General features: G+C 38.3%; 4 protein-coding genes across 6 annotated transcripts in view; 2 read left to right on the top strand and 2 right to left on the bottom strand.

Moving 5' to 3' along the window:
• LOC118445428 (neural cell adhesion molecule 2) overlaps nt 1-6,078 on the top strand; it is a 73,781-nt gene extending 67,703 nt beyond the window's left edge. For 2 of the 3 annotated variants that reach the window (XM_035874890.2, XM_035874893.2), the window contains 7 exons: nt 104-234; nt 549-708; nt 1,460-1,753; nt 2,685-2,993; nt 3,187-3,513; nt 3,613-3,803; nt 3,956-6,078. In XM_035874890.2, the coding sequence (XP_035730783.1) occupies nt 104-234; nt 549-708; nt 1,460-1,753; nt 2,685-2,993; nt 3,187-3,513; nt 3,613-3,803; nt 3,956-4,225 (1,682 nt within the window). In that variant the 3' untranslated portion in view covers nt 4,226-6,078. The remainder of the gene's footprint in view (nt 1-103; nt 235-548; nt 709-1,459; nt 1,754-2,684; nt 2,994-3,186; nt 3,514-3,612; nt 3,804-3,955) is intronic. The other variant, XM_035874891.2, reaches the window with a different exon arrangement.
• LOC118445558 (DNA primase small subunit) lies at nt 6,078-11,484 on the bottom strand. Its single transcript, XM_085664463.1, has 13 exons — nt 11,343-11,484; nt 11,115-11,265; nt 10,724-10,893; nt 10,470-10,665; nt 10,178-10,388; nt 9,822-10,085; nt 9,321-9,446; nt 9,176-9,241; nt 8,983-9,084; nt 8,611-8,721; nt 8,381-8,539; nt 8,130-8,298; nt 6,078-6,762 (listed from the first exon to the last, which is right to left on the bottom strand). The coding sequence occupies exons 1-13, from the start codon at nt 11,440-11,442 to the stop codon at nt 6,659-6,661; spliced, it is 1,929 nt and encodes a 642-aa protein (XP_085520589.1). The 5' UTR covers nt 11,443-11,484; the 3' UTR covers nt 6,078-6,658.
• A 21-nt stretch (nt 11,485-11,505) lies between these two features.
• LOC118445434 (intraflagellar transport protein 74 homolog) lies at nt 11,506-13,797 on the top strand. The gene is made up of 2 exons (XM_035874919.2): nt 11,506-12,110; nt 12,237-13,797. The coding sequence occupies exons 1-2, from the start codon at nt 11,758-11,760 to the stop codon at nt 13,795-13,797; spliced, it is 1,914 nt and encodes a 637-aa protein (XP_035730812.2). The 5' UTR covers nt 11,506-11,757.
• Nucleotides 13,769-17,432, bottom strand: LOC118445426 (leucine-rich PPR motif-containing protein, mitochondrial-like). Its single transcript, XM_035874886.2, has 3 exons — nt 14,388-17,432; nt 14,083-14,236; nt 13,769-14,012 (listed from the first exon to the last, which is right to left on the bottom strand). Exons 1-3 carry the CDS (start codon nt 17,127-17,129, stop codon nt 13,906-13,908), a joined length of 3,003 nt encoding a protein of 1,000 aa, XP_035730779.2. The 5' UTR covers nt 17,130-17,432; the 3' UTR covers nt 13,769-13,905.
• Between the last annotated feature and the right edge of the window lie 6,103 nt (nt 17,433-23,535).

Consider the following 23,535-nt stretch of genomic DNA (forward strand, 5'->3'; position numbering starts at 1 on the left):
CTCTCTCTCTCTTCTCTTTCCTTTCCGGCCAGTAGAACCGCACAACCTTTTTCCCCGTTAGCGTTATTCAAGCGTTCGCTCGTCGATCGATCCGTATTTACAGACACGCCGGAGACGAAAATACAACTGGGAACATCCTTGGACCCTAGCACTATTCGAGAAGGTATGGACGTCTATTTCGATTGTCTGATACAAGCTGAGCCGCCAGTTACCAAAGTCGAGTGGCGTCATCAGGTATAACAAATTTTTCCCCTTTCACTCTTTCGATTCGTTTCGGTAATAATAAAAAAGCTAGAAAAGAGATATATCCTGTACATGTGTCTATATATATATATATATATATATATATATATATATATATAGATATATATCCGAATGTAATCTTTATAAGTAAGCTTACTTAAGTCGTCTTATTCAAATTTTATAAATTTCTCGATGATTAATCATGATACGAACGGCAAAGAGGTAGCTTCATCGCCGAATAGTGAGATTTTCTTTCATCATCTCTCCGTACCAATGAATTAAACATCGTGAAATTGTTCTTATAGGGCAAGGCACTTTATCACAACGTAACGCAAGGTATTATAATCAGTAACCAGAGTTTGGTACTCCAAGGAGTCGACCGCAAGAGCGCTGGCAATTACACGTGCGTGGGATACAACGTCGAGGGCGACGGGGAGAGCTCACCTTTCTATTTGAACGTCATGTGTGAGTATAGCGACCGCGCGAAGCGACGTTCACTTACGAGCTACGTAGGGTAATAGAGGCGAGTTGCGCGTCGGTTCTGCGCGTCTGCGGGCAGACTGCATCGGCTCGGTGGTATATTACGGATGGAGATATATATATATATATATATATATATATATATAATTACATACACTCGTACGTTATTATCTTTTACGCGAGAAGAGGAAGAAGAAGAAGCAGCGCGGAAAATTATTGCCATGAAACCCTGACATTCCACTTTCATAAACGCGACAACGTTATATAATCTGTATTATGTATATCAGCGACAACGGTGATGAAATAAAAGCGATTTCGAAGGGAATTTGACCGGAAAGCGAATCGTCGCGCGTCGCCTCGTTCGTCATTAATCTTTCGACTTTCCATCGATTATAAATATGAAAATTAAATCCCACGGTTTAATAATCCTGCCAATATATAATACATATACCTACATAAGTACGTATCTATTCGTTATAAATTTATAACAAACATGTCCGCTTATTTGGTTTGAATTATTATTAAATCCTCCTATAAAAGCGTACACGGAAAGGATATGACGGCGTCGACAAGGATATTGGAATTCCGCCCTATCAATTTTGCTTATTAAATTATTAATGGCGTACGTTAGCACATAATTTTGGTAAAATCTATTTCCCATTACTTTCTCGCGTTAATTTGCATTTGGCGAAAGCCGACTCGATCGAATCCTCTATATGTTTAAATATTTTTACAGTCGCTCCAACTTGCAAGCCGAACCAAACAAAGTTCCACGGTGTTGCTAAACAAGAAAAGGCCAACATATCCTGTCAAGTGGAAGCGAATCCCGCGGAAGTACAGTTCCGGTGGACGTTCAACAATTCTGCGGAGAGTATCGACGTTGCCGCGGGTCATATCGCCAGAGCAGGCACATCCTCGATCGTTTCGTACACGCCAATGACGGAATTGGATTACGGAACGTTGCTATGTTGGGCCACGAATCGTATAGGGCATCAACAAGTGCCTTGCGTCTATCACATTATACCCGCCGGTGAGTTATCCTTATGCAGCAACGATCACGAAAATCGAAAGACCTCGATAATCGAATATCGAATGTCGCCGCTGGCATTGGCAAGCACAAAGGTAATATCCGGCCGTTTTCCTTTTGTCGTCGGGACTTTCGAGTCTACTCAAAGTTTTCCAAGATAGGCTATACGTATATATACCTATGATAAATCCATGCTCGCTTGTCGAACTTGAGAGATATGCGTACACATACATATGTATATATATATATATATTTCGTCATCCGTGCGAATCTTTCTTGCAACGCAAATTCCTTGAAAATCAAACTAAATTGCTATCATCATTTTTCCGCTAAAGATAAAAGCCCTAGTGGACTTGGAGTCGCAAAAATTCATCGCGCGCGATTTTTCACGGAGAACGAAAGTATTCTCTCTCTCTCTCTCTCTCTCTGGTTTTTGTTATCTGGAACAACCGTGCTTCCGGCGCGTCGCGCCACGCGATATTCTTTGAAAAAGAAAGAGAGAGAGAAAAAAAGAAAAAAAAAAAAAACTACAAGAAAAGAGAAAATATTTTCCCTCTCTCTCGGCCACGCGACACATCCTACCTTTCCCCCTTACCGCGGCTATATTTTCAAAAGGTAAGGTTGGAAAAATAGCGCGAAAGAGGTACCTATAGAGGTACTTACCTATAGAGGTATCCCCACGAAGGAACAATGGGCATTTGCATCCCTTTTGTCGGCTTCGTTAAGCCACCTAAGATATTGCGCTCCTTTCTAAAGGCTCATCGATCGCGCGCGTTTTATCCAAACGTACTTTTATATAAACTCGTTTTATCTGGGTTAAAAAAAAAAAAAGAAAAAAAAGAAAAAAAAAGACGAACGAATCGAACGAATTTGGAGGTTGAGAGGAACTTGATTTATCGTAACTATCTCTTTCGCCCTCCCTATACTGACACAGGTCGTCCGGATATGGTACACAATTGTACAACCTCTAACACATCGACCAACTCGTTTTCGGTGCGATGCACCGAGGGCTTCAACGGCGGCTTACCGCAATCCTTTCTTCTCGAGGTGAGGGAGAGCAACAGCCAGGAATTGCGTGCAAATTTAACGTCGCCGGTGCCGCGTTTCAGCGTCGCTCAACTCGAGTCCGGTGCTCTTTATCAGGCGTGCATTTACGCGTACAACGATAAAGGACGCAGCGAGGCAATGGTCGTGCAAGCAGGAACGTTGAGGCTCCCTGAAAAACAATTAACATCCGAGTCAGGTAAACGACCAGTCTTTTTTCTCGCAACGATCTTTTTATAGCCACAAATTAATCTCGAGATATCGGAGGGAAAGTATGTCGTTGGGATTGCAAAAGTAACAATCGTACTCTCTTATCTTTTCTCCGTCCTAAAAGGACGAATTAGATGGACGGAATAAATATGGAAAATAAGATCAGTCGTTGGTTATTTCAGAAAGGCCACGGCAAAACGTTAGATTAACGCCGATGTTCAGTGTCATGATCGGCGTGGTAACGGCCTTGATAATCGTCGCGGTAATAGTCATGATCGTTTTGAGGATCCAACACACGAACGTCGAGGAACGTGGCAAGTCGCAAATGGAGGAACATGGGAAGCAAACGAAATCGGTCCCGATACAGCGCGAACTGAGATTCCGCGAAGGTAGCAGCCTTCTCAACGACGAAAAACATCCAGGTAGTCCATTCAGGAAATTGGAAACAAGCGGTGACTTGAGTGAGAGCGACGAGAAGAATCCGGACATCATACCTCAACAAATTACCGGTTCGTATCGTATTGCATGCACAGATGAGACGATCGAAAAATGTTTTTTCATTTTTCTAATATCAATCGTTAATTATCCGTTCGTGCGTGTTTTCTCAGGAGACGAGCCCTCGGAATACTTGAGAAAAAGACGATTGGTATCGACGATAGAAACCTCTCCGTCTAGAAGTCTCTTGGAACACTCTACCATCACTTCTTTAACCGGGCACGGCAGCTACGTTGGCTACTGCACCATTCGCAACGGGATGCCCCTGCACGAATTTTCAAATTTATCTACCAAACACAAAAGTGTAAGAAAAAACGCCGTTGTCTCTTTCCCTTAAGAGAGAAAGAGAGAAAAAAAGAGAGAGGGGGGGGGAGGTTCAGACTGAGAGGGCGGTAGGGGGGGGAGGGTTAATGAGACGACTGAGAGGGAAAGATAGAAATCAAAAAGATCCTTCAGTTTCAGCCCATCATCGGGAGCGTGTACGACGATGGAGTATGCACCCTACCGAGACAGCACTGGCCGACTCAGAACGTTCAATCGATGACGATGAGTCCACCGATGTTGTACGCAGGGTTAGGAGTCGTCGGCAGGACCTGTCCAAGTACATGCACGCTCTTGTCGAAGGACATCGAAACGAGAGTTCCTGCTCAGTGCTGCGTCCAGTCGCAGAAAGAGGCGACCGTGACTACGCCCGTTGTGATGGCCAAAAGAGAAAGCTCGGTGTGACGCTGTAATTGACGAATCCTTGAGAACTACACCATGTATTAGAAAAGAAAAAAAGGAGTTTCATTGTTATCTTATCGCTTGCGAAAGAAGTACGAAAGAGAGAGAAAAAGTATGTGACGCACGTCGTATGTGAGTTCAACAACAACACAAGCCTCTTTTATTTTAACAAATTTATTTCCTACCCCATAAATGATATCGTCATTTTACGAACTTATGTTGAATCAAGTGCCCTTTTTATATTAAAGGAAGACTTTGAAACTGATACTGCGTCGATGAATGTGTATGGACGTGAATCGAGAGAGAGAGAGAGAGAGAGAGAGAGAGAGAGAGAGAGAGAGAGAGAGAGAGAGAGAGAGAGAGAAAGAGAGAGCGAGCCGTGTGTACGAACGCGTGACATTTAGTACGAATGCCTACACATACACGTGTGTAGTACGTGCCTGCGTGTGCTTGTACATATATAAATATACATATGTACAGTTGAGAATGAGAAAGTGTGTATATATACAGGCACACGCATGTACTCCATGCATACACTTGAGAATACACAAAGGAACACATACACACAGCGTCGCGTAATTTATGTACTGTACATACCTTTGGAACATGGAAGATATTTTATACAAATCAATAGCATAAAGTTTATTCAACTTTTACTACGGTACACACTGTACAATTTGTCTAGTCGATGTAAGTAAAAAATACGTAGACGAAATTCAAAAATCGATCGTGCAACCAGAATAACGTATACTGAAAAGGGTTAATTCGTTGGTGCGATATCGTGTGAAAAATCGATCGCACGGCGCGGCGTGCCGGAGCCGGCAAAAGTTAAAAACGTAGACTGCTGGGAAAGGGGATCGAAAGCGAGGAAACGCGATAGAAACATATCGTTTGGTTTTTCACCACGAAAATCGAACAAAACGTTTGAAGAGGGGGGGAGGGGAGGGGAGAGAGAGAATGTGTGTGTGTGTATGTGTGTGTAAAGGAATAACGCGTTCGAACCAAAAAAAAAAAAAAAAAAAAAAAACGAACGACGACGACGAAAACAGTCAAAGCAAGTCCCCTGGTTTCTTTCAGTCTACAATATTCTGGATTTTATTGTAACGTTAACTATCTGTATGATAATGTCTTTAAAAGAAAATAACATTTTCCCCCTTTTGCGAGTAATCGTACTAACGATGACACAAATATGAGCGTTGTTTTATAAAAAAAAAGGGGAAAAAAAAGAAGAATGAATCTTTATCTTAACTCTTCAAATTAGATGAATGCCGATTTAATTAAGTTAAGTCTGTCACTCGTGGTACGTAATTGCGATAGTCCTAAAAATTACTGCCTGTTTCGATGCTTAAGAAAATCTTGTTGGAAATCTAATGTATCACCGGAGGTCATTTCTCGTTGCCTCTCCCATGTATTATAACTGAACGTATCGTTAATCGTTATAAGGACGAATATGCCCGGCCGTGCGAATACACACCCTCTGAGTCATGCAGCGAGGAGGGCTGCCGCGTTTCAGCCGCGTTTCAACCGTGGTTCCTTCCTGTAGATCTGCAAATTTGTATAAAAGAGCAAAATGTGCGAGTGTATGGCTTTCGTCGATTATCGATTTCGTTACCGGCGCCGGCGATACGACGACGGTACGTTACCTATGTTCTAACGTAGAAAGAAAATAAATCGATTTCCATTTCCGCGATTTAAGATTAAGGGGATGCATAGAAAGTGGATGACATTTTGCTTCGTCTTGTAAATACCAACTTTGAATGACGAAGCGAATAACAGAAAAATACTTGAAGCAGTGAAAAGGATAAAAAAGAAAAAGAGGAGAGAGAGAGAGAAAAGTTGAAGCTGAAAGGTCCGAATAAAGTTTATACGGCGTTTAGGTACATAGCTGAGAAAGCATCTGTCTTTCCGCCAGAGTCATTTGTTAATAAAATAACGTCGAAACTGAACTTTTCTCTAAACTTCTACGTGAATGTGTTCTTTCGATCGCTAGACATTAAGTTATATCTCTGAGAAATCTGACTATATAATGTTTACTAAATGAATTGTTAATTATTATTGCCATTGATGGAATTGATGTTGGTACATAATCGAATGTACTATCGACATATGTACACGTTAGTGATTGATAAATTGGAAAATGCGTAATTTATCCTTGTAAGAAATTTTACACGAAATCAAAGAAAACACACAGAGATACGCACCAAATAAAAGGACGACTTTGTTCGTCCTTTCGCATGTTCGAGTTCGGTCATAAATGTTGACGATACGATGAATAATAACTCTGATCGTTTATTTTCAACTCGTAAATGTTAACGCAAAATATTTCACAAGGCTCGAAAAGTCTCCTACTTACGTTTCTCGTCGTGATATAACTAACATAATAGAAAATAAAACACGTTCGATGATAATTCGTTATAAATTGAACATTTCGCAAGTCTATGTTTTCTTTCTCATTGGATCTTCGCCTTTTTCTCGATCGACGCATTTCTTCAACGCGCCATAACGAGGCATATTGTCCGACGTAGCTGGCCAAATAGTATCTGTAAAATGATCGTATCAATGATTGACAAATGTGTCTCACGTTGCCATTTCATGGATATCCACTTAAACCAATGCCTATCGGAATGGCTAAAAGAATGATCGCGTATAGAATTCTCGGCCGACCAATTATACGGATATAACAAGCAATATATAACATTGGCTACGAGGGCCAATCAAGTTCTTCTGTAGAATATACCGTTTGAAGAATTGAGATCTAGCGTAACGCAATGAAATTATTTGAATTTGTGAGCGCAACTTTCTAACTGAAAACGTAAGTCACTATTATCCGTCTCAGACGCGTTCATTAGATCCTATTAAATACGTCAAAAGAGATGATAATTACGTCGGTTTGTATAAGTTATTAAATTTCCATCAGCACTTCTGAAAGAGACATAGCAGGCCATAAGTATACGCGATATGTATGAAAGTTTCGTTTTCGATAGGAGTCGGCATCGCTGACATACAATTGTACTTTTGCTGGAAATACAATACCTTGGAAAATGTTCAGACTTCTTAGGAAAATAATTTACATGCTTAACGGTATAAAGAGAATATAGATACGCGTGTTCTATATTTATGCTCTTAGCAAGAGCGAAAAATTTATGAGGTATCGTGTATCCGCTCGTAAGATACAACCCAGACCTTCTTCCGTCGCGATAAATTACACATAAAGGTAGTACTTATTCTCTCAGACATTCTTCCTGATACCAAAGTATTGAAATGAGAAAAAAGAAATATTTTAAAGAAGCAACGAAAAAAGAAAAAAAAAAAAGAAAAAACAAAAAACAAAAACAAAAAAACAAAAAAACGAAACAAATCAACGGAGGATAAGTAAGTTTATCAAATGAACGTACGTGACGGCTAGAACGTGCCGAGACGCGAATCCAAATGCTTTTTCTTTTTTCTTCTATCGCGAACGATAGCAAGTTTGAACGACGTAATGGCACGACCACCAGACACGAATCATATTTCTCGCATATACTGTACGATTCGTGGATTAATTCGATATGATTGAAATGAAAGGATTCGTTAGAATAAGAATATCGTCGAGGCACCGACTGCTCGAACCGTACTGCCTGACCGGGGCTGCTTTCTGCCAGAAACACTGACATTTGTATGTATATGTACTTATCGTTAGTTTAGTATCATCTTTGTGTATCCTCATAAAAAGAAGAAAAAAAAAAAAAAAAAAGAAAAAAAAAAAAAAAAAAAGAAAATCGTTTTTTTTGATATTGTAAATATTCTCTAATAAATAAATAATCGTTTTTATTCAAGGCCAGAATCTGTCAAATTCTTTGGCCCGAATCGCGCCTTTTCGTGCGCGTGAATAATGTAAAAGTAAAATAAAGAATGTAAATTCGATTACCATCGTAAAATTCTATAAATGGTACTTCGGTGTAAACTCGTAAATAATCTTCGACGGTCTTCAATACGCTTGACTTTGCGTTTAATAAAAATTCCAAGACGGTACTTTCGGGAAGATATTGCGGTACTTTCTCATTTAAATTAAATAAAATTTCTACAACGTCGTTCGCCTATTAAAAAGGACGATGAACATAGACTATTGTCGTTTTTATACAGATACGTATATCTACATATTTGTCGATCTCTACTCACATCGTCGCGCATTACTCTTGATATATAATCACACAGATGATATAATTTCATGCAGCAATTTGAAATTTGTCTTTTAATATCCTCTAGCGTTTGCTTTTCTATCCTTTCCAATAAGCTAGGTGCCAGCGTGTAAACGTGAAACCAATCGATGAAAAATCTCTATGAGAACAATGGAAGGAAAATAATAACAAAGCTATACAGACGCCTTGCCTTTTACGTTGATAACTCACGTGATTAACGTGATGATACGTCGGTAAAACAATAGCCTTACCAAATTTTTCTTCTCCGTTCTTATTCTCACAGATGCCTTTGACATGCATGTAAATTACGTCTTCCGGGGCCTATTTACATACATAAACTTATCGAATTAAGTTACTCGGAATGAGTGCGCATCTCCTTATGTCATCTCCTTATCTCTCCCATCATTCCTGTCATTTCATCTCTCATCTCCTTTCACAAGTCTTTTTTTAATAACCTTCACACACGCCAAACTTATGGCGATTTTATTGTGCTGTTCCTTTTGTTTTTCTTTTTTTTTTCTTTTTTCTTTTTTTTTTTTTTTTGTTCAGTTTTGTTTAACACAACTTTACAATTTTACGTACCTCCAACAGATGTATGTAAAATCTTGGATAAATGAGTAACAAACCGGTTACGAGATTTTCGTTCAAATTACCGTGCAGTCCTTTGACGATCCTTTTCATTACCTGTAGGAAATGCAGGGTAAAAAAAGTTCTTCAAAGTTTGACGAGTCTTTATGAGCAATGTATATCGGGCCAAATAATCATTTAAGGCAACCTCTTGGAATTCTTCCGAACTATGAAAATATTCTCCAAAATATGAGAATCGTGTTATGTATGTACTCTGAAAATGACATAATTGTGCGTTATCGAATTATTTTGTGAGCATACATGGATAAAGCGAATAATATAATCATATTTACATAGTTAATAATCCTTAAATTTTTTTCCACCACATCCAATAAACTTTTTCTCGTTGTCCCTGCCATCTTGGCCGTTCCTAGTGCTATAATCCAATAATGTATGTGCCATGTGCTATATGCTATACGCTGAAAACAAAAAGTGATCGTCCAACGACGATGATGCAAATTCACACTGCACATTTGAGAATAAAAGCCTTAAGAATAGACCTTTTAATTGATCTATTCTTTGCTTTATCTTTACCAATCATTAAGGACCCTAAGGACACGTGAGAAAATATCTCTGCAAAACGATGACGATATACTTCGGGAATAAAGGCGAATAGAAATGCACAGGAAAAGTACGAGTTCCATTTAAGTAAATTCCACAATCGGTTTAACGATAAATTTCATTTAATATTGATTATAATTTTACTTCGTCTGTATTATTCGTTTTACAAATCTTTGAAAAATATCCATAGGTTTCCTTAAACTAGTCTCGTGATAATCACTTGCATAACCTACGTCTCCTTCGATCGACCGATTTCTCCTTAGAATATTAATTTCGGTAATCAACTGTTTTGTCGTAGGAGTGGCCGACGGATCAAACTTTTCTACTTCGGCTAAATCGAACGGTATAACGACTTTGCCAGTTTCATTGTGCACAGAAAATGGGCATCTCAACAAATGCGTCGTACCCTCTGTTACATTCCTATCAAATCTTGGACCGCAATAGTGCAACTTTACATGATCTGGATATTCCTCCAGTCCCTTCCAATAATGTATGCCCTACGTAAAGAATCGAGTATTTATAAAAATTTATATATTATAGCGCCAGGAATTTGATTATTAAAATACTTAGAAGTAAGTTTCAATCGTACGGAATTAATCATATTTTTATGATATTCGATAAATGAGTTCCACCTATCGATACTGCTTATGCGATCATTAAATAACTGCTTAACGTCTGTCTGTGCCTCGTTATCGGGAAGTAGAGCCAGAAAATAATCGACTCCCTCCTCCGTACCAAGTAGATTTTGATCTACGATGCATAAAGGTATAAATTCAGGCTCTATGATCGCAAGAACGCGCCTGAAATATTTCATTGTTTATATTTATGTTCTGTTGAAATGATTATCAAACGTGATGAACGAAGGAAATGACTGAGAGAACCTGTCGTAATAATTCAACTTTCTTATTTCGAAATGGTCCTCCTTGATGAAACACTTTAACGTTTGATGTTGCATATAGTTCAATATCCCATTGCGTTTATTTTGATTCAATATTCTAGCAGCTTTATCGCAAACCCAACAATGTATTCCTCTTCTTCCAGAAAAGATCCACAGTATATGATCGTAACCAAAATCATCTAGACAGAAAGAGATTCATATTAATAAATATAGTCTAATAATGGCCTAAATACTTACGTCTTAAACATATATTTAATATTTTGCAGGCGATAACAATGTACTTCCAACATCTTGTACAAATATCAGATCCCTTGCAGCACGTCCTCACGTCGTCATAATCAGAAATATCTACATCAAAGACCAGTTCCTTCTCGACAAAGAACTTTGCTATACTTTTGCAGCGCGGACTGAAATTTTTCTTCATTTTACTTCTATCTTCTTGAATACTCTTTCTCTTTCTCTCTCTCTCTCTCTCTCTCTCTCTCTCTCTCTCTCTCTCTCTCTCTCTCTCTCTCTCTCTCTCTCTCTCTCTCTCTCTCTCTCTCTCTCTCTCTCTCTCTCTCTCTCTCTCTCTCTCTCTCTCTCTCTCTCTCTCTCTCTCTCTCTCTCGTTAACTCTATTCACTTACGGCGTGTTGTATATCGCTCCAATATTTATTGCTATTGGAAGTTCCTTAAGAATAGTTGCCTTCATCTGACTAGGAATTGGAAAAGATTTATTTCTAATGAACAATTGATTTAATAGTCTCAATGAAAATTCTCTAAATGATATGGTGGCGACTGAAAGAGAAAAAAAAACTGTTAGATATTATTTGTTGTACGAGATATAACATGAGATAGATCTTATAATTCGATACCGTCTCCATAACCTAACCAAGTACATAGCTCTTCGTATGGAAATAATATTTGATAATAAATATCAAGATATTTGTAAATATTTTCGTTGCACGTACTCATTAACGCTAATTGTCAAAGCGTTATTTTTTTAACAAAATGACACTTTACAGTTTACACGGCAAAAAGTAAAAACCCTATATTTGCCACTGACGGCAATTAGGTTAGGTTTCGTTGCTGTGACAACGAGAACGTAAACATCGCTCCGAACGAATCAGAAATATTTTCTATACTACCTCCGTTCACTTTAGTACCGCGCGTCGAAGAGAAAAGCAAGGCTGGCGGGATAGAGTGAGTGAGAGAGAGAGAGAGAGAGAGAAGAAAGCAATAAAGAGAAAAAAAATCATTCAACTGTCAGTTTTGGCATAGTGCCCTCCGATGAATCTCGAAGGCGAAGCGGGTAAGGAAAAGCAAATGGAAAGACCGGTGACCCGTTGGCGCCGCGAGATGCTCGACAAGACCGTAAAAAAGATCGAAAGTAATGAAATCGAAAGACCGACGTCTAGAAGAGGAATCAAAGAGGAAATCGAAGAGTACGGTAGTAGTTTTCGATCCGCGACTCCTGCGGCTAGAAATGCGCCATTAGCCGTTAGGGCACCTTCGGCTTCTATTTCGGGTTTGTCTCGTTTAAATACGGGACTATCGATGTCCGGTCTGGAAAGACCCATCACTCAGCACGGAATCGCCTCTATCCGTCCTGGAACTGCTGGCAGAGGCACATCGATGACGAGGTTCATTATCATTCCTTTCTTTTACGAATCAATACCTTACTTACTTACCTACTTACTTTTAGTTAACGATTAGTTAATTTATAATTTCCTTTTTTTTTTTTTCTTTTTTTCTTTTTTATCATACAGACAAGTTCAGGATAAAAGATATTACGAGGGACTCGTACAATTAAAAATGCGAGAATTGTCGCAAGAGATGGCGACTATCGTACGGGACATCGACATGCAGAACAAGGAAAGGGCCACTATATTGCATTACGATAAAAGGGCGAAGGATTTGGCAGGGGAATTAACGGCGTTACAGGGAGAACTCGCCGATTATAATATCGTCGTCGATAAAATGAGCTCGAACATTGAAAAGGAATCGATGGACCAGGAAACGAAAGAACTATTATCGAGAAACGAACGGTCCATGGCCGAGATAGAGGATATGTTCGAGCGTAGGCAAGAAATGGAACAACGATTGCGCAGAACGGAGAAGGAAATGGGAACGGTGAGGGAACGTACGGAAAAATTGATCGACATGATGGATCCAGGTACGAGAGAAAGGTACGAGATATTGCGCAAGGAAAGGGTTAAGGTCGAGGAAACGATCGCCCTTATGCAGGAGGAACTCGAGGTGTTGTCGAAGGAACAGGGCCACTTCGAGGAACAAATGGCATTGTCCCCTTTTAAACAGGAGGCCGTTAAGTTGCACGTTAAGATTATGGACGGCGAATATAAGAGGGATAAACTGAGGGAGGAAGAGGGTAACAGATTGTCGCCTGAAAAAGAAAGGGAAGAATTATTGGTGAAGATAAAACAGGACAATATGGAGATGGCGGCCGCGGAGGCTCAACTCGCGGGTAAAAAGAAACGTCTGGCCGAGGTGGAGGTGGAATTGGAACGGTTGGAGACAGATTTGGAGGATGGCAATGCCGATAAACAAACGAAATATAAAGAGTTACGAAAGCGGGAGGAAGTTATGGAGCAATTCGCTGCCACCTTCGACGACAATAAAGCCGAAGAAATGGAAAGGATAAAGAAATTGGAAATATCGATAGTCGAGTATTTGGAAAGAATATCGAACGGCGGCGGAATGGACGGTGATGGAAATAATTTAACGAGGAACGAGGAGATTTTATTGATTCTAAATAAGTCCAAGCATGACGATTATTACGACACCGCCGAGCGTACTAAGACAAATAATATTAATAATAATCGAAGTTTCGAAGTGCTAAGAAACGATTATATCGATTTAAAAGAGACATTGCGCAAATTGGAAATATTGGAGGATAAATTGAGATTAGAAATCGGCGATATTAATGAACAAACGCACGGCAGGGAATATGAATTAATTCAATTGGAAGATTTCAATGGTTTCAAAGCGAAAGATCAAATGAAACGCGAGGATGCGAATGTCGAGCATAAAAGGCTGATGGACGAGCGAACGATCGGCGAGGTAGAATTGAAAACTGTCAACGATGATTATAAACGAATCAAGGAGCGTTTCAACGATAATAGAATTTTTCTCGAGATTGAGGCGCTTGAAAAGAAATTAATCGATCTAAGGGAAGAAAATAAAAAGAGCAATGATTTAATCGTACGACAAAAGGAACAAGTTGATTATTTACCGCGTAAACAACAGGCCTTGAAATTGATGAAAGAATACAGTACGATACTCGAAGAAAATTCCAAAACTCTTTATTGAATGAATTCTTTGAATTTCTTACCATTTTCCTTATCTTCATTCGAAAATTATCCAAATAAGGCTCAATGTCGTTAAATAATTACATTTCATAATCGTTCTTTCCTCGTTTTATTGGACCGCGCGGAACTTACTTATATACTTTTCAGTCGGCCTTATCGATGCCCTTTCCATTTCTCTGAGTAACCGGTCAGCTCCCTTGCAATCATTAATTTGATCTGTCGATGATATTAGAATAAACGTATCTTAAATAAATGTACTTTTAAATTATATATTATCATACCATACCATAGATCGAAAGTATGTAATCGCACAAAAGATTTACATTTATGTTTTTGGTATACTTGATGACTTCGAATATGGTTAACGATATATTCAGTTTACTGTCGTTATCGTAATTGCGAATATCGTTAATCAATAATTTCATTCGCACGTTTCGCATCTGAGGGAAGAAAAAGATAAATAACACAATATGACATATATGTATATATATACATATATATATACATATACATATATATATATATATATATATATATATATACACATATATATAATATTGTATATGATGGTGGTGAAAAAAGAAAACAAACCTGAAATATCTTTCGTAATTGTTCGATTTCACCGAATTCCACCAATGCCAGGATCAACTTTACCACAGCCACTGGCTCTCCGTGAACATCTCTTATACTGTTTAAAACCTTCTTCAATTTATTCTTAACATCCGGTATCGACGAATCATCCATATGCCTAACCAATATTCCTAATAATATTTGTTTCGCCGGGGTTTGCTTATATTTATTCGCACAGCGTAGAAAAGTATCCACGGCAGATTCTATGTCGTTTCTCTCAATATGACCTTTTACCAAAGGATTGAGTAAACTATTTTCCAATTTACAATAATTATTCTTAACGAGAGTTATTAACATTTTTTCGGCATCGCCATGACTTTCGTCATTCATTATCGCAGATAACAACTGCAAACATTTGCCCGTAACATTCATAAGAGCATTAATATTTTTAATATCGTTTATCACATTAAAGGCATCGTCCAATCTATTGTTTTTCACCAAACAAATAGCATACGATAATATTTTATTATTATCTAACATAAAATGACTGTAATTACTTCGAATTTCATTTAACTCAGCTTCGGCTTTATCCAATAGATTATTTTTTACATACAAATCAAATAACATCGCTCTCATTCCTGGTGTCCAATCGATATTATTCGAAATAATTTCTTCCTTTATAGCCTCGGCACCCTTTAAATCGTTGTATTTACAATATCGTTCGAGTAATCTCTTAATCGTCCCACGAGTGTTCATATTTTTAGATTTAAGTTCTATAATATGATTACGCAGTCCTTCGGTGTCCATCTTACTTGGATGCGGATTCAATGATAATATTAAATCTGACGAGTCACCTTTCATACTCATATCTATTTGCTTGTCGTTCATGTCTTTCAATAAATCCTCGATAGTTTTCCATTCGTCCGCATCCGATAAATTTATGTCAACAATGCGTTTCTTCATGACATCGATCTCTGCCATTGGCAATGTTACCTTATATTTTTTTAATATTCGTAAAAATTCAATAAGCCGGTGCAACTTTTTAAACTCGGCTGCGTCATTTAGTAATCCATTTAAAATATACAAATACGGTGGTTTCATACTATAGAGAATTTTTAACATCAACGACGTGAAAGCCAACTTGTCGGTTGCTTTTTCATATCCCTGGATAAGAGACTTTTCTAAGCAAGTATCACAAAAATTAATTTTCGCATTGAATTTAGATTGCAATAAAACTAGATCCTTTAATTTGTTTTCACGCAAGAGAAACGCACTGACGCTTTCTATCACGGTCATATAATTAATTTCAATATCGATCAATGTTTTCGTCATCTCAATGGGATCAACGAAATTAGGATTCACGAAAGGTAATAGGTAGTCAATGAGCGTATCTTTACTTATCTCGACGTTCAAGGATATCATGTGCGAAATGAGAGAGTAAAATTTGTTTCTGTCTGCGCGGCGCTCATGCGCCTCTATTAACAAAGGCCAATAATAATGAGAACGTACCGGTATGTCGTTCTTTCTCATTTCCTCGAATAAACTAAGAGCCAAAGATATCCTGCCTTTGGACAAAACAACTTCGGTAGCTTCGTTTATGACAAACGGAGAATATTTATGATCTGTGATTTCGTGTATCATTTTTAAAATATCCTCGTCCGATTTATTCAATTGTATTCCCTCGTTTACAAAGTGTCTGACATATTCCACGCAAATATTTGTAACCGTTGATTCCGTAGGAAGATTAATTATTATCTTGAGTGCATTTTTCCTTTGACCGGCATATATGAGCTCGATAATGGCATTAGTAATTAAAGATAAATCATTTAATTTCAACGATACAGGTAGAAATTTTAAAATCCTCTCTACGTGCTCCTCGTATCCATAACGATTGAGAATTTTTATTACGTCGATTATATTCGTAACACTAGGATGGTACTCTTGAAAAATGTCTATAATCTTGGAAATAACGCCGGTCCTTGCATAACCGTACGCTAAGTAAACGTAAGTTTCAATAGATGGGACGATCTCATGGAATTTCATTTCTTCGATTACTTTATAAGCCTCCTCGATATTGCCCTGCATCGCATTTGCTTTGACAATCATATCGAACGTTTCCTTGCTCCAACGATGATTTATTACCTCTTTCATCTTCTTTATCATATTGACAGTTAATTCAGAATCATCAGTATTTGATATTACATTCAATAAAGAACAATATATCCTCTGATCGGGTTCTAACGTCATATTATCTAAGAATTTATGCGGATTTATTAATTCCAAATTTTGCGCGTAAACTTCAAGAAGGACATTATAATGTTTCAACGTTATTTCACAGCCTTTCCTTTCGAGTAAATTCCATACCTTATTAGTTAACTTTCGTCTTGTTAGGAGATCGACACTGGATAACAATTCGCCGCAACACTTGAGCAATATCAAATCAATATTGTCCAATAGTAGATTGTTCGTTTTCTCATAAATTTGAATAATTTCCTCTAAATCATTTAGATAGACCCTACCATTTCGAAGATTTATACAAAAATTTAAAACTTTATTTTCTAACGTGTTGAACGTTAACGAAGGAGAACAATTAGAAATCGTCGAATTATGGAAATCAAGGTGTTGCCCTTTGTATTTCTCGAAATCAATGGAATCATTCTTCTCAACAAAGTGTTTCTCAAAACTACAAAATCTTTGATAACTGCTCACGTACGTCTTTTTGTAATATTTCAATAGTCGAGAACACCTATTGTACAATGCCATATCGATAAGAATTTGGTCCTTCTGATATGCATATTACGAGAGAGAAATTTTTCTCCCCGTATTCCACATAATCTTTCTAACCTTAAAATTATAGTTTCATCTTAGTCCGCTACCGTTACTGATACGATTCGTTGACAAATTTCTTTTTCGTAGAATTAAATATACATTTTTATCTACACTACTGCATACGACTAATTAATACGAGAAGATTAAAGACTTAAGAGAAAAACTTGAGCGAAACTTAATGCGTGATCTAACTTAACCATTTGATAAAACGCGACGTATGCGATGATGGTATATAGCTAACTTATACTTTGCCTCGCTTTCTCAAGATGGCACCAGTGGTCCTATCGAGGATTTTTCCATTTGATCAACGTAGTAGGAAAACAAAGTAAAGTCAAAGTGGCAATGTTATTAACTGTATTGTATCAATTTGAAAATAAATCTTGCGGATAACAATAATAGAAAGATTCACCGATTCATTTAGAAATAATTCTTTCTTGCGAATTGCATTGACGGAGAAAAAGAAAAGAAAAATAAATAAATTTGTGAAATGACATTTTTATGGAAAATATGGAAGTGCGGAAAGAAAAACCATTTGTATGCCGGTCGTACCTGATTTTTTATTTCTTTTTTTGCTTTATTTTGCGCATGAGGTATTGAAAATCATGAATTACCAGAGATATCATTCGTTCTGACCGATACATTTTTCATTGGGTGAAAAAAATGAGAAAATTGAAAAAGGAGTCACACTCAACACGCTATTAAATTACATACATCGATTACATCGTACAAGAAAAGTACACGCATAAACACACGGTGATTATAGATGAATAAATAAGCGATTAAATAAGCACTACATTTGTAAAAGCTCAAACTTGATGACTACGAGTAAAATATGAAACGTTAATTACCTAATGACAATATCTGATTATATCTATATATACATATATATATATATGTATATATATATATATATATATATATATATACATATATAATAGCGCGTACATATTGCGCGCTTGTTCTATATTTAAAATATTATATATATATATATATATATATATATATATATATATATATATATATATAGATGTACACATAATTATTACAGTGGAAAGTTATATAAAAATTAAAAGATACACACGCAATTCCAATTTTCCAGGGAGAAAAGTTGAGAAGCTTAGAATGAGAGAATCTTGGAATAAAAAGACGTCCACTTAATTCAATTACTTATTAAGAACGCACGCATAATGATTTTCTTTCTTACACAAGTAGTCTCGACGAAAGAACATACAAGTACTTATTTATTGTCTTAATGACCTAGCTCTAGGTGTCCTAGGACTGAGATCGAGTACCCTACTTGTATCTTCAAGAGAAGATCGCGTATCGATCTACTGCGTCGAATACTTTCGGGTTTGTGTCCAGGAATTTCTTGACTAGATTCCACTCATGATAATATATCTTCGTATATTAATCTTTTATTTACAAATAAAATTTTACTAGACTAGATTTTACGATTAGATATTTTATTATCAGCCACTGATTCATTACCGATTTGCAAAATCAACTCTGATCTGATCGCTTTGAAATATGTCTAATCAGTCTCTATGGATTTGCAAGGATATAAATTTTCCTTTCCTTTCTATTTTCTTTCCCTTTCTTCCTTTGCTTTTTCTTTTCTTTTTCTTTTTACCATTTTTCTTTTTTTTCCCTTTTTTTTTCTTTTTTTTTCTTTTTTCTTTTTCTCGTTTGCTACGAGCATACTTAATTTACAATTTTACTCGCGATAAGTATTACATTACATTAAATTTCGTGTCGTATTTTATCTTATTACGAATTACTTATTAGAATAAGCACAGCCGCGTAAATACTCTTTCACTTGTGTATTTTCAAACGATACAAATCCGTAGAGAAAGGTGGACGATCTAATTTAATCGTGAAATTAGATTTACTTTCTTCTTTAAAGTACGATACACGTTCGTACGATAAGTTCGATTATGATATACCTGTCTTATAGTTAATCTTAATCTATCTTAGATCGCGCACTATGGTATTATATTAAACTAATCTAGTACCTTATTACTAATCTAGTACCTTATAGTAGCTGCCATAACGGACATCAACGGATTATCGAACGATTATCATTAAATATAAAAGACGAATAATATATGCGATAGTAAATGGATAATATGCGATAAGGAGGATGTTTTACCGATTGGGAGTGCCAAAAGAGGAAAAAGGAAAAAATCGATGCAACGTAATAAAAAGGATTGGGCATAGGATGAAATTTTGATTGAAATTGATATTGCGTTCCTTGAACGTAAATTCGATGAGATAAAGCAACCTAGCGCGAGAGGAAAAATATTACTAATTCCTGAGACGTCGATTCCTTTCATCAATGTGAAAATGATTCGAATTTCACCTTTGTTTTGGCATAAAGACGGTGTTTATGGCATCGCATCCACGGGCAGTGATACGGTTTTGGCGGTGCATTGCGTACGCGACATACGATATGCGATATGCGATATACGACGTACGATTTACTTACATAAATATACATGATCCAGTAAAGATGTCGTAAAGAAATAGTACTTAAACATCTCGTATCTCGTATAGGATCGAAGCCGAAACGATTTATTATACGTTTCATCGAGAATTGCATTTATGGTTGGCCTGCATATTCGCTTTATATAATATATAATAAATTAACTTTATCTTTGATTTTGGCCCAATAATTATCTTGATTCGTGACTATCAATTTCAAATGACTAGAACATAATACGAAAAGACTAGATTCAAAAGGGGCAAACGAGGAAAATTTCTCAAAAGTTCTTCCTCGTCGAATTACTACGATATTCTAAAAGGAAATAAATCATTTTCCTTCGTCCGATAGAATGTGCTGATTAAAGTGATTTAAATTGATTGGAACTAATGAGACATTATTTACGATTACCCGATCAAACGTTATCTCAGCTTTGCGACTAGAATAAGTTAGATTGGAGAATGATTTAGACTAGAATCATAAGGATTTGCTCAAATCTTACTAATTAAAAGTAGACTTTGGACTAGTTCATGACTAGAGACGATCTGGAGCATGACTAGAGGTTGACTAGAGCATAAGCTACACGCATATATATGTATATATATATATATATATATATATATATATATATATATATATATATATGTATATATTTTAGATAGACACAAATCTGTGGCGATCCTAATATATTTTCTTTCAAACACTTTTTTGTCATTTATCCTATACTTTTGGTATCGGCTCGTTGTACACCTTTCATATTCATCATAGTAATATAGATAAGTAGGGAAAGAAAAGAAGGAAAGAAATTCTACGATACTTATTTCCAAGTCTCACTGTATGCGTGTGCGTGTGTGTGTGTGCGTGTGTGTGTGCGCACGCGTATATATATATGCGCACACACACGCGTGCGCGCGATCTCTTTGAATTAAAATAGACTTAGTGGTCGGTATTAAATATAGATACTTAAGGACTCGTTAAGTTTACTAAAACTTATGTTAAATTCGAATATAAATATCAGCTGCGCATCAAGAACAAAAAATAGAATCTTACATCCGCGTAAAACGTAGATCCTTTTGGCGCCTGAACGTCGCCCGTTCGGTAGGTGATAGGTTGATTCGGCAGAAGTCCCTTGATTTCCACGAGAATGTGACAGAGATATATGATAGAGAAAGGGCCAGATATATCTTAAGTAAGTTGGAAATCTTTCTTTCGTTATGTATCCAGAGGATTGCGTCAGTTTAATCTTTTCTCTTTGTCAGTTTTCATCCTTTCTCGTTAGATTTAATTAGATTATGAGCGACTTTCGAGGCCAACGGTCGTCGTATTCGTGAGACGAAAGAGTCCATTTTTGTACTCGAATGAACGTATCAAAATCAATTTTGATAACGAGCGAGCCATTAACTAATAATTGTACTCTTGGCATCAGTACTCTGCGTTTCTCCCAATCCTGCTTCTTCTTCTTCTTCTTCTTCTTCGTCGTTAACCCTCATCGCTAAGCGATAAATTTACAAATTCAATTTATGTACAATCTTTTCTCCTTTTCGGATAATAAGAAATAAAAGTTTTCCTCAGTCTTTTCTCTTTCGTTGGTCATGCGAGCCATGTTATCAGATAATCCAGTACTCTATTTACCTTGGATGTTCGATCGGCACGCTCGTCGCGCTTTTAACCTCGGCGTTAAGTTATTGCTCTTCTTCCAAGGATTTCTCTCTCTCTCTCTCTCTCTCTCTCTCTCTCTCTCTCTCTCTCTCTCTCTCTCGTCCAATCCACTCCAGATGTTTCCTCCTATCCAGAATCCTGGCGAGTGGAAGAGCGGTGACGAGCGCACGTCCGTTCGGTGATTTCAATCCAGTAGCTCGTTCCGGGAAAGCGGGATGGAAGGTCGCATGACCCCCGGAGGATGGATCGACTGCGTTTTCGTGATAGATAAAGAGAGATGATAGAGGAAAGAGAGAGGGATAGGAGGGAGGAAGCAGGGAACAGAGTCCTCCGAGGGTCACGCAAGCGCACACTCGCTCGCCTGCTCGCAGACTAACCCTAACTCGGCTTGGTATCGGGCTCGCACGCGTCTCCACCCCACCATCGGACTGCCATTATCCCCACCAGGCCAGCTTCGTTTCCCCTCCACCGAGCTTGTTCCCCTTTCCCCTCCGTACCCCCCGTCGAAGAATTTAGCCCGTTTTCGCTCCCTTTACCCTCACCCTCGAAACCCTGGATCCTCCCACTAACTGCGCGTACGCCGTCACGTCGATCTTTCCCCTTCGGAAGGCGTCATTGGTGCCGCCAAGATATACACGGACACGTCTCCCTTCCATCGACTACCGTCCGCGCGATCTCTTTCGCTTTTATCCTAAACCGTCACCATCCTGTCACCTTCTGGGCAATGTCTTATATCCTAAACCCCGATCGAGACCGACCGAAACCGGTCGCTAACACCAGCCTACGAGGAAATAATCGCTATATCAATTTCTTAAGCATTTCTCCCATTTCCGTAACCCAGACATGTCTAAGGCGTATAGCCGAAATACACCTTGAAATATAATAGACATGCGCCCGGGCAACATCTGTCTCCAAGCGAAAGGTTTCGATGTAGCCTTCGGCGTGCATGGTGCAGCTTGCGTCGGTGGTCCTCCCCCGAGGACCGGGGTTTGACGGATAAAGACCGGCGGAGTTTTGCGAAACGATTCAGCGTCAGGATTGTCGTCGAAGGAACCAAAAGCTATATTGTTCTGGATAATGGACCGCGACGCGACGGATCGAAGGGAGCTAAAGGTCCTGTCAGTTCGACCAAAATATGCTTGCGTGGCACGCGTCGAGATTTTCTAACGGAAAGGGTGCGAAACGTCCCTCGATGAGCTCCCACAAAGATTCAAGCTACTACATTCATGGGTTGCAACGGGGATTAGGTTGCAGGCACGCGACATAAGGCGCGCTGTTTTTTTACCATGGGAGTGCTGACTCGCGCTTAAGTATTCCCCATACTTTTTATTCGATATCTCGATTGTTTCAGTAGTATTTTCAAGTGGAAAAACGAAAGTTAACCCGAGGCTTTATATCGTCGTCGACATTTGGACGTGGTCCGGCGTCGTTTATGAACAAGTCGACGTCGATGTTCAAAGAAGAGGGCGATCCCCTTCCCGAATTTGATACGGAACAAAGAAATTCTATGACTCGTTGTCCCTATAACACGTTGGCACGCGTCTAAATCTATCCTCCTTTCCTACGTCGCAAATGGATTGCGCCCAGCCTCGCGCAATGGCTCGCTCCTCTATGCCTATATATAAAATACATAGCCCATAGAGATAGCCATAGAAATTTTCACATGGGGAATATATCTCGAGTATCTCATTGGATTGCCACTGGACGATGCCTCTATCTTCTTTTTTTCCGACTCATCGACGTTGATCGTTCCAAGCCTTTCTTCTCGTCAGAAACACCTGTAACTTGATTCCGTGACATCGTCGTTCCGACAATCGACGTGTACAATCGCGCAACTCGTCGTAGATGCGGGTGGTTACATTGGCATTCGTGGCCTATTCATCGAGTTTCAAGGTTCGCGCACAATGTCAAGCCCTCATTAAGCCCTCTTTAACGAGAACGATTACTGCACGCCGAACGTCGCTCGTCATTGTCGCATTGGCATATAGGTACCTACTTACTATTAGTAACCAATTATACTCGTTCGCTCGAGAGTATAGAACGATGACGTTCTATAATCATCAAAGCCTAATCGCCTATTAAATGGTCACGTTTGAATCGTTTTATGATTTCCCGAGAGATAGATCGATAGGGATGGGTGGGTATGGGCGGGGGAGGGGGTGGGGCGTCGGGAGGAATGATATTTAGAACGCTGACCAGTGT

Source organism: Vespa mandarinia, unplaced genomic scaffold (genome assembly GCF_050613455.1).
Source record: "Vespa mandarinia isolate Hongniang unplaced genomic scaffold, ASM5061345v1 scaffold_59, whole genome shotgun sequence".
In the NCBI taxonomy this organism is placed as follows: Eukaryota; Metazoa; Arthropoda; class Insecta; order Hymenoptera; family Vespidae; genus Vespa; species Vespa mandarinia.

Coding starts and splice junctions, on each gene's coding strand:
- LOC118445558 (XM_085664463.1), bottom strand. CDS start 11,442: ATGAGTACGTGCAACGAAAATATTTACAAATATCTTGATATTTATTAT. Junction 10,666..10,723: donor ATTAAATATATGTTTAAGAC/GTAAGTATTTAG, acceptor CTTTCTGTCTAG/ATGATTTTGGTTACGATCAT. Junction 9,242..9,320: donor ATTTAAGGATTATTAACTAT/GTAAATATGATT, acceptor TGTCATTTTCAG/AGTACATACATAACACGATT.
- LOC118445434 (XM_035874919.2), top strand. CDS start 11,758: ATGAATCTCGAAGGCGAAGCGGGTAAGGAAAAGCAAATGGAAAGACCG. Junction 12,111..12,236: donor AGAGGCACATCGATGACGAG/GTTCATTATCAT, acceptor TTTATCATACAG/ACAAGTTCAGGATAAAAGAT.
- LOC118445426 (XM_035874886.2), bottom strand. CDS start 17,129: ATGGCATTGTACAATAGGTGTTCTCGACTATTGAAATATTACAAAAAG. Junction 14,237..14,387: donor AATTACGAAAGATATTTCAG/GTTTGTTTTCTT, acceptor TTCTTCCCTCAG/ATGCGAAACGTGCGAATGAA. Junction 14,013..14,082: donor TTACATACTTTCGATCTATG/GTATGGTATGAT, acceptor TATCATCGACAG/ATCAAATTAATGATTGCAAG.